Below are 12,683 nucleotides of genomic sequence, written 5' to 3' on the forward strand. Positions count from 1 at the left end.
CGGGACGCTCGGTGACGCCTCCGCGCGCCAGTGCTGCTGCTGCCCGGCTGGAAGCCTGAAGGATTCAGACGGAGTCATCGAGCGCGTGGAAAGGGCGAATCTCAGAAACCTGCGTGGATTTGGGACCACAAGAGCCTCTGAAAGTGAGATGTCTCAACATTGGAAATGCAGCTCCACACGTACCTGTTGCTGTTTATCATCACAACAGGTGAGCTTTCCTTTTATTTTGAAATCTGTGCGCTATTGCCATCTTATTTTGAAAAGAAAAACTTAATACGATGTTTTTTTTTTAATTAAAGCATCCCATTTTTGAGTAAAAAAAAATAAAACCATGAGCCTCTTTTAAACAAAAATCAATTAGTTTGCCACAGAAATGCCCATTTAAACGTGTTTTTATTGTTTAATAAGCTCCAAATCGCAATCAAATTAATTAAGGAATAGATTGTGCTAAACATGCCACTTAAGAAATAAATTATCAGCCGCCCGGCTTTTATTACTCATCAAACAAAAGCCTTTTGCAGTGGAATAAGTTGGCACTTTTTTGTCCAGGAATCTAAATCAGTTTTTCCATGGTGAGTGTTTCAGCTCATCCACATTGTTTGGTTTCCGTGCATGGACCTTAACCCTGAGCTTCTTCCTCAAATTCCAAACAAAACTGTGCTTCTGAGGTCACTTCAGCAGCCTCATTTTTGATGCCTTTTAATTGGTTTTTTGGACCATTTTTTGAGTTGGTTAGATGAAAACTCTTTACCTTTATTCATCTTTATATATTTTATTCTTAGATCACACAAATTTGAGGAGATTAGGCCTATTTATCCCAAAATCCTTGTGGAAAATTAGTGTTTTTAGTGACCATCCACACATTTTAAGATATTCTTTGATTACATTTCTCAGACTCATCTTTGAGTTTCAGGTGTTCATACAAAAAGGGATAACCCAAAAAAAGTATTTTCATTTCTGTCTGTGAAGTGAGTTTGAGGAATAATAACATGCCGGAAAGTTTCAAAAAGAGTATAAATATAATACAATTAATTAAAAAAAATAGAAACTGAAAATCATGAAAACATATACATGAGAAAATGAAAGGTTCATAAGACAAAATACAATCATGACTTGCGATGTTGTTTTGGTACTTTGATGATTTTTTTTCTTTAAATCTTTTGTATTTATGTGAATACAGTAAGATTTCTTTTACACCCCCCCCTCCCCCTTTTTTTAGCACTATCACTTTCTGTTCATCATCTTTATGTAACTATTGTATTCTGTGGTTAGAAATGAAAGAAATCAATTAATTGCCAACTTTAACATGCTGTAAACTGTGTAAAAAGTTTTATATGGGTCAAACCTTTTATTAAAAACAAGACTTTCCTAGAAGATCCTTTAAGAAGTCCTGGAATAATAGGTTAAATATTTACCGAAGCACATATTTTGGTTTATGTCTTTGTTTTCCTCTAGCTTTTTCTGTCAAAGTACACATTTCGGTTTATTTTACTGAAACTTTTAAACATCATTTTAAACCATGATGTCAGGAGACCGCTCTTGTTCTCATGCTCAAACATCTTGAAGTGACTGCTTGAGTCTCCTTCTTACAATGTGAAGAATTCCAGAAGAATATTATCTTATTTTTCAGTGGGAAAATACATTTAATGAAGAATGAAACATAGTCTGTTTGGTTTTATATTTGTTTAGTCATGTGGTCTTGGTCATTGGAGCGCTTTGGATTTAAAAACTAAAAGGTTAATTTTATGCAACAACGTTTAAATCAATTCTTTAATGTGTTATTCTTTTAGTGCATCTGCCTGATGATAGTGGAAAGTACACAGAAAACTTTAAGATGAAACTGTATTTACAATATTTCCTCTAAAAGTTTAATTTAAATGTCAGCTATTTTGCTTATTCTAGTGTTTAGACTCTTTCAAATATTTTTGCAGAGAAAACTCTGGCCTCGTTGAACCAGCGCTGTGGTGGAAATGTCAGTCTGGACCGAGAGCCTGTTGGCCGGGTCACCCTCACCTCACCCGGACTTTTTACTGACACCAGCCCCCCCGACTCCGTGAGTGACTCTGCGCTTTCCCTTTGCACCTGGGTGATGGAGATTCCTCCGGGGAAGAGGATACTTCTAAAGGTGGAAACCGGCTCACATTTGTCCCTTTGCTGCGCCTGGAACGAGGGTGAGCGGCGTTTGCAGAACGGGGAGGCGGTTCTGCTCTCTGGATGTGACGGAGACAAAGCCATCCTCAGAGGGTCAGGATTCTCCTCTAACATCGTCAGTCTGGTCTACTACGGTGAGAACACATTCCTCAATTATCTGGTTTAAATGTGAAAAGTGTCTTCCTTGTTATCTTGTCACAAGAGTTGAATTTAGCAGCTTTAAATGAATTAGAATCAAACTTAAAGTAGTGGACAAGCAGGTTAAACCAGTCAAATTAACCTGTTTGTTGTTTTATAAATCCACTTCTCTTATCTCCATCAACAGTGTGTGTTAGAGAAACATTTTGATGTTGTGATTTCCACTTTGACGCTCATCAGCTTGGCTGTTTTTGTTTGCGTGCTTCTTATGACCCAGTCCAGGGAGGTGAACAGAGTGTCTCTGACGTCCACTCAACTCACCAATCCGACCAGGAGACTGCTGGTTTGACTCAGACTGGACCCATCTTCACCAGCACACCCACTGCTGCTCAAGAGGGGGTAAAAGACACAGAGGACCCCCTCTATGAAGGACGTTTCAGGCCTCTGTCCGAGTCCAGCACCTCTTCTCCCTATGGGAGGCTGCGGGGACGCCCTGTCGCTGGGAATGCTGATAGGGAAACTCTCTACCTTCCTGAGGAAAAAGCAAACAATGGAGCGGAAACATCTGGAGCTGCTCGTGATACCAAAACACGCCCGTACTTTCAGGATACGGTGAAGCCTAACGCCTCAACCGAAAGGGTTAACTCTTGGACTGAAATGTCACAGAGCAGAGAAACCTTCTTCAGCTCTACGGCGCCCCTCACCGCTGATACTGAAGCCTCTAAACACACACAAACAGACGAGACCGCCTCCCACTCCTCTCTTCGCGCAACCTCTTCTGAGAACCAGATGCAGGAGGGCAAACCCACCATAATTGCACGTGGCGGTGCTGCTGGTGGGACACCTGGAGGTAAACAGTCTTTTTCCTGGAGAAGCCAGCGGAGTACAGACCAGCTCAACTTCCATCCGACTTCCACCTCCGACCTCTTAAGATCATCCGCCGCACCTCCACACCGTGACTCAAGCAGTGCAATCGCTGACACCGAACCCACTTCATCATTCTCCTCACCCACCGCCCACATCCCAGAGCGCGGCGCTGATGTTGGCGCTGCGGAGGCCGCTTCAGGTCGTCCACACGCAAACCGCAGTGACTCACTTGCATCCTCAGCGTCTGCTGTCACCGATCCGACTACATCTGAGCTTAAAAGCACACGCGTGCTTACTCCTTTTGGTGCCACAAGCTCTCCAGAAAGCGCTGAGAGTCTGGAGTTTAGGTCGACACAAAGTGGGGACAGAGACACTCGAACAGAAAGTCCTCAAAAAATGATAGATTTTCCACATGTGATCACAGAAATGATCTCCACTCTGCCTGACGGTATGAAGGACGGACAGACTTCTGCTTTTACTGACTCTTTATCTTCAACCAGAGCAGCACAAACCCAGAACTTGACTTTAGCAGAGCCCACAGGAGAGCAGCACAAACCGCCTGCTACTTACATGGTGTTGCATGACAGTTCGCCCACAGGTTGGTTGCTGTCCAGCGCGACCACAGACTCCTCAACACCTCCTTACACGCTCCAGCCACACTCTGAGCCTTCCGTTGACGATCAAAGAGCTGTCATCTCCTCTGTCAGTGATTCCTACATCCACACAGGCTTGATGGATCAGAGCCCTTCACCATCCAGCTCTCACAATCACCAGCTTGTGCCGACTTCCTCTAACATCTCTCCTACGTATGAACAAACCCAGCGTGTCGCTGCTTCTGCTTACACCACCACTACCCCACCTTCAAAATCAGACTATGGAGGGGTAAACATAGAGGAAGAGTTCAGGTCATCGTCTCCCACAGCTTCACATCCCAGTCAGCAGAGCCGTTTCACTCTCACAGCCTCTGCTGGGACCTCCACACCCACCCAGAACTCCACCAGCAGTCCGATGTTCTTCGTAGTGCCCAACCAGCCAGCAGCCATCAGAGGTAAAATGCACGCACTAACTTGTAGCTGTTTGTTTCTACGGGTTTAGATGTGTTTGAATAAAATGAACTTCTCTGCTCTGTCTAGAGGACTCAGTCGAGCTGCTGCTACAGATCATCGTGGAAGATGCTAAATCAGCTTTTGCAGCTGGTTTGGAGGAAGACACAGCAGCCTGGGTGAGGAGACGGTACACGGAACACAAATAATCCCGTCATGATTCAGATTATCAACTTTTTTTTTTCTTCACTTTTAGATGGAGCCGTATCTGCAGAGAGCTCCGGGCTTCAGCAAACTGCTGGGAGTTTGGAGCAGGTGAGAAAAAACTTTTCCTGTAGAGGGAAATTACTCGTCTCATGCTATTTTAGCATTAAAATGTCAAATTTAATCTATAAATACAATACAATGGTCCTTGGCTATACTCAACTTTCTCGTCGTTTTACTCATTTTTTCAGTTTTTTTTATTTTTATTTTTTAACAGCAGATTGAGTTCTGCTTCCTGATTGGCTGTTGACCTTGTCAATCAATCTCCTTTGTACCATGCCTCCTGTACAAAATGCATGCCAGTTACTTTTATCCAGATCTTTGTTTTCATTCTATATAATATTAGATTTATTTTCGATGAAAGTTTAAACTTTGAGAGTTTTAAGCGTGAGGATGCTCATGTCTGTCTGAGAAATGAGTACACACTGCAAAAACTCAATCTTGAGAAATTAAAAAGGACTCTTTATTTTAAGAAAAAAAATGTTTTTTGTCTTGCAAGAAAAATAACCATAGGTTAAGAAAATGTTTCCTTTATAAATTTGACCTATTGTGGATTATTTTCAGAAGGTAACCTCCATGATGAACTCCAGTCCACTGTAATGCCAAGTGTAAATCTTTTACTCTGATTAAAAAAAAAAAGCAATAAGACATTTCAAATGTTTATTTCAAAATCTGTGCTTGTTTCTTTTGTAGTGGCCATGCGGTGCAGAGTCTGCTGGCTTTTAACACCAGAGGGGCGCTGCAGTGGCTCAGCATGACTGGATCTACTTCACTGCTGGAACGCACAGGACTGGCTCAGGCTGTCCGTGAAGGGAAGACATTCAGATCATCCAGGGTTACGAACATCACACTTGGAGGTGAGCCTAAAGAACGTTAACCACTTCCACTCTTTAGTCTTACTCTGCTTCTTAACCCTTGGAAACGAGGACAAACCGATGGGTCTCGAAATTCAAAAAATCAAGACAAGACTCCTTGTTCTTTCTTTGTTCTTTATTTTTAACCCAAGAAGCTAAAGAGCCTGGTAAATAATGTTTTAAAAATCGTAAAGCGTAGATTGCACTACAGTTAAGTCATATTTTGTATGAATATAAAATTAATCAAATTTCTATCCTAAAGACCAATTACTAATGTTTTTGTTTGTGAAACAAACTTGAAAAAGTTGAAGACATGCACTTTTGTTTCATGTGTGAATATATGTAAGAAGAAACTGCAGTAACATTAGTCAAGTTTTTAAAAAGTAAATAAAAAAAATATTTTTCAGGATGAAAAAATATAGCACATGTAGATCTGTGCTCAACAGTAAAGGGGTTTTCCCACATTTTAAAAACCCTTAAGGGTTTTCAAGCGATTTGTAAGTGCTCGTGAATCGCTCCAGTCACTGCAGAATGTGACACCTGCTGGAATTTTACTCCCAGTGTGCAATCGCGAGCAAATCACCTCATTTAACTTGAATTTATTTCAGCGATTAGAGTACGCGACTACGTAGAAAACTCTGTCCACAAAGATATCTTTAAACACTGAAAATGATGAAAACTTTCTGAAGTAGTTTAGAAATTCAGACCTTCAGACACAGAGAAACCGAGAGAGCGGACAACTAGATAGAAAAGCAAGTTACTGGAAAGATGTTTATTGTACTGAACTTCTGCAGAAACTATGTCCTAGGAAATGACAGTTTTTTTTTTATTTGGGCTAAAAACAGTATAATCATAGTTTAGAAAACATTGAGATCGATTTTACAATAGATCAAAAGATTATTGAAGTGGGACAGAATAGATATTCTTAAACAGTGTTAGAGGGTAAAAGGGGTAGATCACTAAAAGTGTGACATTTCAAACCATAACTAGCTGAAGTTTTTTTCTATCACGTTTTCATCCACATGTCTCTTCGACCTCTTGACCTGGCATCTCCATGTTGCTGAATCTACTGTCTGATCTGGTAGAGCAATCGTTTTAAGAATTCCTATCCTAACGTTGTTACTTTATTCCTGCAGCTGCAGGCAGACTCTTGTAAACAACCACATTTAGTAATTCAATGAAGCTCAAAATCAACTTAGCAAAAATCACATTATTGCTGCCGGTTCATTCTTGTACCAATTTGGCCACCAAGATGTGAAACTACTGGCTTCACATTCGTAGGATCCAACCTGTTGATGATCAAATTGCAAGTAATCCATCAAATTTACAACTCTGATTTTTTATTTATTTTTTTTTCAGCTAAATTGATTAGTGAAATTCTAGATCACATATTTAGAATAGAATTAGCACCTCATGTGTGATTCACAATGAAATCATAGACATAAATAACTGAACCATTTATCTATTCTAGATGGCAAAAATGAACCCCTTTACTCCTTTACTCCTCCAACTTCAACAACGTTCTGAAAATTAGACATTTCTTCCAAACCAAAAAAAAAAAAAAATGCACTAATTTAAGCTCTAATGAAATTTAAAAGACCAATTTAAAAATGGGGAAAAAATGAGAGTGAATAGGTTGCGTAGAATCCAATGATTTATGTGCGTATGAAGTTGGAGGTAATAGAGGCTGCACCAAATGTTAGAAGATCTTTTGATTTGCTGCAAAAAACAATTGTACGATGAAGAAAGTGTTTTTTGTTTTTGTTGCATTTTTCTCATGATGGAAGACATTTATTAAGAAAATTAGGCTTAAAATTGCATTAAAATGAGACATGTGGGAACACTTTTAAAATGGTTCAAAAGATGATTGAAGTGGGTCTTTAAGTTAGACAATAAGAAGGAAATTTGTGGTTTTTTTTTTTTTGCTAATTTTTTACATATTGAGATGATAAGTATGAACACATCTTTGTCTTTATGTCTCCCAGGACTTCAGGGGGATGTGTGTAGCTGGTTACTGCAGTGCCCTGAAGGCTACAAATGTGGGCCTCAGCCTGGCACAACAAACTACAGCTGCTCCTCTGTCTGCCACTTTGACCACTGCCACCACCATGGCATCTGCACACACCATCCAGATCAACTTCCCGTCTGTCGGTAACATTAGTTTACATTGGAACGATCTTTTATTCCAAAATGGAAAAACTCTGTACCAGTGAGTTTTGGTTGTCTTAGTTGTCTTGTAGGGGATGACTTCTGGTATATGGGTCAAAGGTGTGACACCAAGATGACTCGAGCGAGGCTTGCGGGGGCGTGTCTGGCCGTCTTGCTCATCGCTGTGATCGTCATCGGCACGTTGGCCTACGTGGCTGTTCGGCGCTATCGTGACATTCTGATCCAGGCCAAAGTGGACCAGACCCGTAGCAGGTATGGAGCTCTATCATGCTGTGGAGGGAAAAGGAAAAAAAGGAAACACATGTTTGAAAACCTTTTGTAAATAATGTGGCTTTAAAGTCATACAATTTAATTACAAAGCACAGTATGTGAGCAAAAAAACATCAAGTTCCTCAATCAGATGTTTTGAAGAAGCCTGAATTCATCCAAAAAAGGAAACATCTGATCAGCCACAACAGTTATTACAGTCTGCTAGATGTCCACTAGATGTCGCTGTCAGCCAGTAGGAGTGGGATGTGTGTTTATTTAAGTGTTTTTATGTCACAGAATTAGGGTGTGATGGAAAATACATCAGTGAATTATAAAAAATTACACAACAAAATCTTTATTCATACTTTTGAAATGAACTTTTTTTTAAATAACTTTATTATACCATTTGTGGTATCATATGCAAATGTGAGCAAAGTCTGGAAAAAAATATTCACTTTGTTGATGCTACAGGTCATCTGCTCATGTGCATGAAGGCAGACATGGGAAGTATCAATTTCAAAGCTAGCTGTGATTTTTAATTTGCCTGAACCTAGTGTGTAACTCACTGTAAACAACAAGTTCAACCAGCTCGACTGAGATTCTGCTTGTGTGGAGGTGTTTGGCGTCTACGTGTGTTTGTGTTCACGGACTGAATTCAAAACAGATCAGAATTTTAGAGCTGAACCTCCTCAAACGTAGGAAATGAAAGTTTCCAGACAAAGTTGGATTCCTGAGATTATGGAAGATTATTGGCAGAAAACATCCAGAAGCTAACAGCTGCTTCATGAGAACAGAGAAACCTAGCAGCCAGTAAATGCAGATGCAGTAGAGTTGTATGTCAGAATATATATATTTATATTATATGTGCATAATTGATGCAGACAATGGAGGAGCAGCTGGGCTCTACAGTAATGTTTAAATGTTTTTTTTTGTATTGTACTGTTTTTTGTAATTTACCTGAGTCTCCTCAAGCTTCAAACTCTTCCTTTCTCTTCCACATCAAAGCTTAATAGATTTTCATTGACTGTGAGTGTCTCTCCTTACAAGAAGTAGTCCCTGGTTTTGGGACCTCTCTGTGTAGAGTTTGGATGATCCTCCCTATGGCTTTTCTCTGTTACTCCAGCTCAAAATCATGTGTCAAAGGTTAATTAGTGACTCTAAATTGCCCCTAGGTGTTGATGTGAATGTGTGGTCCTGCAACAGACTGCCAGAGTGTACCCCGCCTTCGCCTAACAGTAGCTGGCTTAGCTCTAGCAACCCCGTGACCCCAAAAGGATGGTTAACAGTGTAGATTAAGTGTGGTCAGACATGTATGTGAACTTAAAAAGAAAAAAAAATAACTTTCATATTTTTAATAGTTAAAAAGTTTTACTTTTATTATTTTGCTCCACAAAAGCCTGTGCAGGATTTTTACGGCAACTTTTTGCCATATTACAGCAACTAATGAATATGGGTGTCGTGGATTAAGTGAAAAAAGTTTTTTTGGCTGTTTTATGGTCACGTTAACTAACAAAAACGACATGCTTGTGGAAGAAATCAAGTACCGGACATGCCTTTTTTTTTTTTTTTTTAAGGAATTATGCTCTTAATTTGTTTGTTTTCGGTTTCGGTATGAAGTCCTCGAGGGCACAAAGCATTCACTAAGTAACATAGTAAGTTCATTCATGAAGTATGATCTCATCCACTGCAACAGAGCCAACTCCACCCCTCTCTGCCTCTGTGGAGCTCTTTGTTCATCACAAACTCTATCAAGACTTTCTGAGAAATAACAGCCTCTAGGGATGAAGTGTCGTCATTTAGATAGTTACTTTTTTTTAAATAGTTGCATAAGTCTTAGACTACTGTTGAAAAAATATAATTAACATAAGTTTGTGTGGTCTAAATAACATTGAACGTTCATGCAGCTATCGCAGGTTCAACCATTTTGACGAGCTGTCGGGTCGCTTCTGGCTGCGCTCGTGGGCGGGATCTGCAGACTCTCTGGACAATCTGGGCTTCACGCGCTCCGATGATCTGCTGCATCTGCGGGCACGCGACCACCCCTGTTGTTTCCATGACGACACGCTGTCCCTGCCTTCAACCTGTCCCAGTCATGGAGCACACATCAGCACCATCTACCCACACAGGTGAGACACTCACACAGCGCTCCCCTACATACGTGTCAATAATAGTTTTTTTTTTTTTTTTTTCAGGAATAACAAATATTTGAAAAGACTGTACTGAATTTTATTGATCTTTAGACCACAAATCCCCTGTCCAGCCAGTACGACTGAAGCATTAAATATTTTAATACTTGGCATATCAGTAGGTAATATGATACAAACTATACATCTGAATTTCTTTTTAGTAGATCTAGATTTAATTATTCATTTTTCCTCTGTTTTTTGTTGTGTTGGCTTATCTACTGTCATACATCAAGTTTTAATTATGGGTACAGAAACCAGTTGAAATTGTTGATGGTCAGAGAAGCCTTGGCAAGTTGAAGGACGAATATAAAACTATCAAGATAACAGAAATAATCTACTTAGGTTTGGATCTTGGAAAAAAGGGGAAAATTCCAGGAACTGCGTGATAGCTCAGACTTGATCAGAGCAGTCTGTCTGTGTAATTGGAAGCATCAAGGTGAAACTGTGTCCTTTGCAACAACTCCATTCTGAACAAAACAGCTGTAAATCATGGAACTACTGTATGAACTTTTCAACTAAAGAGAAAAAAAAATGTAATTTTCCAAAGAAAACTGTTTTTAGTTTTTTTTTAATCACGTTCTTGTAGCATTATTACCATGATGGTGGATATAAATTTAAAATAATTTGAGCTTAAAACTGAATTTCTGAGTTTTTTTAAATTGAGATTGTGGTGAATCAGGAGCAGATGGAAGAATGCTGTTTGAAAAAGCTCTCAGGTGTGACCAAGAAACTGCGATGGGTGGGCCAAAGTCTCATGATCCTGTCCATTCTGAAACGTCCACTTGTAGAGAAATAGATTCATGTACATCTTTGTTTTGGGGTTTTTTTGTGAGCTGGCATCTCAAAGCTGTATATAGCTCATTACCTGGAAGGAAGTCCAAGACCAGAATCTCACCCCCCACACACACACCTCTCGCCTATTTTGGTGGAAAAACACAAATATAACCAGTGACCCTACGATGCTCTTTGACATACTACAGGGACTATAAGTACTTTAACCTAAAATCTCAATATTCATGCATCTTTTCTTGACATTGTACTTGCTCTGTAGCTCCCAGTATGGTTGGCGGGGGAGTGGGGTGAGCGTGGGAGATGGCGTGTTGGACTCAGGAAAAGCCAGTGACCTGTCTGTCTGTAGCTGGCCCGTAGAACCCATTCACTGGACCCCATTTCCGCTTCTGCAGCAGCTCGCTTCCCACAGGACTCCAGCAGTAAGTGTGGAACTTAAGATCTGTGAAAAATCTCTCTGTGGCGTCATAAGGGTTCGTTCTTCCCTCTGCAATGCAGGTCCGGGTGTCACGTCCACGTTCCTACTGTGAAGGCATGGAGCTGGTAGACATGGGGAAAAGCTGGACAGCTTGATCGCCTCGTGGATTCATTCAATTTCAGCTCAAATGTTTTGAAAGAACAAATGAAAAACTGTTACTGTATATAAATGTTCAATTGTATTTGTGTCCATATTTATCTGATGCTAAAGCAGTGTTACCGCTATTAAATGCTAGATTTTTGATGTCAAAACATTTTTATGTGTCAAGTAAATTGAAATAAAGGGAAAAATATGAATTGTACTTTTGCTTGAACATTGCAATGAGGCTTTTTCTTGTTTGTATGTGTTTAAAAAAAAAAAAATAAAGATTATGATTTTTAAGAGGAAAACTTAACTTTGCATTTCTGGAAAAACTGTAAATTGCAGTCTAGCTCTTCCCAGAAAATCCCAGCAAAATATAATAACCAAATACGCTATAAAAAGTTAGACCATCACTTTTGCCGGGTAATTTTTACCATATATTATATACCCAATAAAAGTTTTCTTTGATTTCCAACTGTGGTTTATGTAACAAAATGGAAAATAAAAACATAGGAAGATCCTAAAAACATGCTAGAAAATTAGTGAAAATGTAGGAATTTCAGAGCAAAAATTTCCTAAAAAAATAAATAATGATACTGGTGCCCTGGCCTTTGGTCCATCGATTCCCGAGACATGTGAGGACTTTACCCAGAGACCCATGACACTCAGAAAAATGCAACATATATTGAAAATCATGTGAATACTTTTGCTTGGGTGAAAATCACCCAGCAAAGGTGCTCTAGGGTTAAATATGGAGAAAAAAAATATGAATTATATTTCAAAATAAAAGTAAATTCTGGAAATGCTTTTTCGTTTTCACAATATATGTGTTAGTCGTCTCAAAAATAAAATTCAATATTCTGAATGGCTTTGTATTCTTTAACACTGTCATTCTGTAACTTAACTAAAATAATAGCAAGGATGGCATTTGATCTCTTTATTTTCAAAAGTGACCTTTATTTTGAGATATGAGTCAGATTGGCTTCCATACTTACGGACTGTTGATTTTAACACACAAATCTAACTAGACTACTCTTAGTTGAAGTTAGTAAATCGATATTTTTGTATTTTTTTATTGTTAGTACGAGTATTTATCCAAACACAAACATGAAATACTAAAGTAAAGATTAAATGTTCTTCTGACTTTTTTAAATGAAATTCAAATCAGCAAATGAAACCTCAGATGGAAGAATTTAAAGAAAAATTACATTTTTATCAAATAAATCAACTATCGTGACAATTAATGTCATTCAGACATGGGCAAAAAAGTACATTTGGGGTTTTTTTCACACTTTTAAATATTAAATTAAAAGAAAACTGGCACATTTAAGATATGTTACTGTTAATGCCCTCAAAATATCGATTTATACCAAGAACAATTGGCAATTAACCCTTCAAGTTTGACATGTGCTGC

At 39.1% G+C, this 12,683-nt stretch overlaps 1 protein-coding gene across 3 annotated transcripts; it reads left to right on the plus strand.

Annotated features, from left to right (window-relative positions):
* The first annotated feature begins 69 nt into the window (after nucleotides 1-69).
* On the plus strand, nucleotides 70-11,577 carry si:ch211-14k19.8 (mucin-19). Of its 3 annotated transcripts, XM_024259761.2 has the most exons (12): nucleotides 70-208; nucleotides 1,932-2,053; nucleotides 2,171-2,285; nucleotides 2,567-4,204; nucleotides 4,290-4,378; nucleotides 4,456-4,514; nucleotides 5,157-5,320; nucleotides 7,303-7,468; nucleotides 7,547-7,738; nucleotides 9,640-9,861; nucleotides 10,973-11,132; nucleotides 11,209-11,577. In XM_024259761.2, exons 1-12 carry the CDS (start codon nucleotides 166-168, stop codon nucleotides 11,281-11,283), a joined length of 3,045 nt encoding a protein of 1,014 aa, XP_024115529.1. In that variant the 5' UTR covers nucleotides 70-165; the 3' UTR covers nucleotides 11,284-11,577. The 3 variants fall into 3 exon arrangements, with proteins under 3 accessions (XP_024115529.1, XP_024115527.1, XP_024115528.1); XM_024259759.2 differs by having other exon boundaries at nucleotides 1,932-2,285; XM_024259760.2 differs by having other exon boundaries at nucleotides 1,932-2,285; nucleotides 7,586-7,738.
* The last annotated feature ends 1,106 nt before the right edge of the window (nucleotides 11,578-12,683 follow it).

This window comes from Oryzias melastigma, linkage group LG1, assembly GCF_002922805.2.
Source record: "Oryzias melastigma strain HK-1 linkage group LG1, ASM292280v2, whole genome shotgun sequence".
NCBI lineage: Eukaryota > Metazoa > Chordata > Actinopteri > Beloniformes > Adrianichthyidae > Oryzias > Oryzias melastigma.

What these genes read in the sequence shown, in the direction of transcription:
- si:ch211-14k19.8 (XM_024259759.2), top strand. Translation starts at nt 166, where the DNA reads ATGCAGCTCCACACGTACCTGTTGCTGTTTATCATCACAACAG. An exon ending in GTGGACCAGACCCGTAGCAG is followed by an intron (nt 7,739 to 9,639) that starts GTATGGAGCTCT and finishes ACGTTCATGCAG; the next exon opens with CTATCGCAGGTTCAACCATT. An exon ending in AGCACCATCTACCCACACAG is followed by an intron (nt 9,862 to 10,972) that starts GTGAGACACTCA and finishes CTTGCTCTGTAG; the next exon opens with CTCCCAGTATGGTTGGCGGG.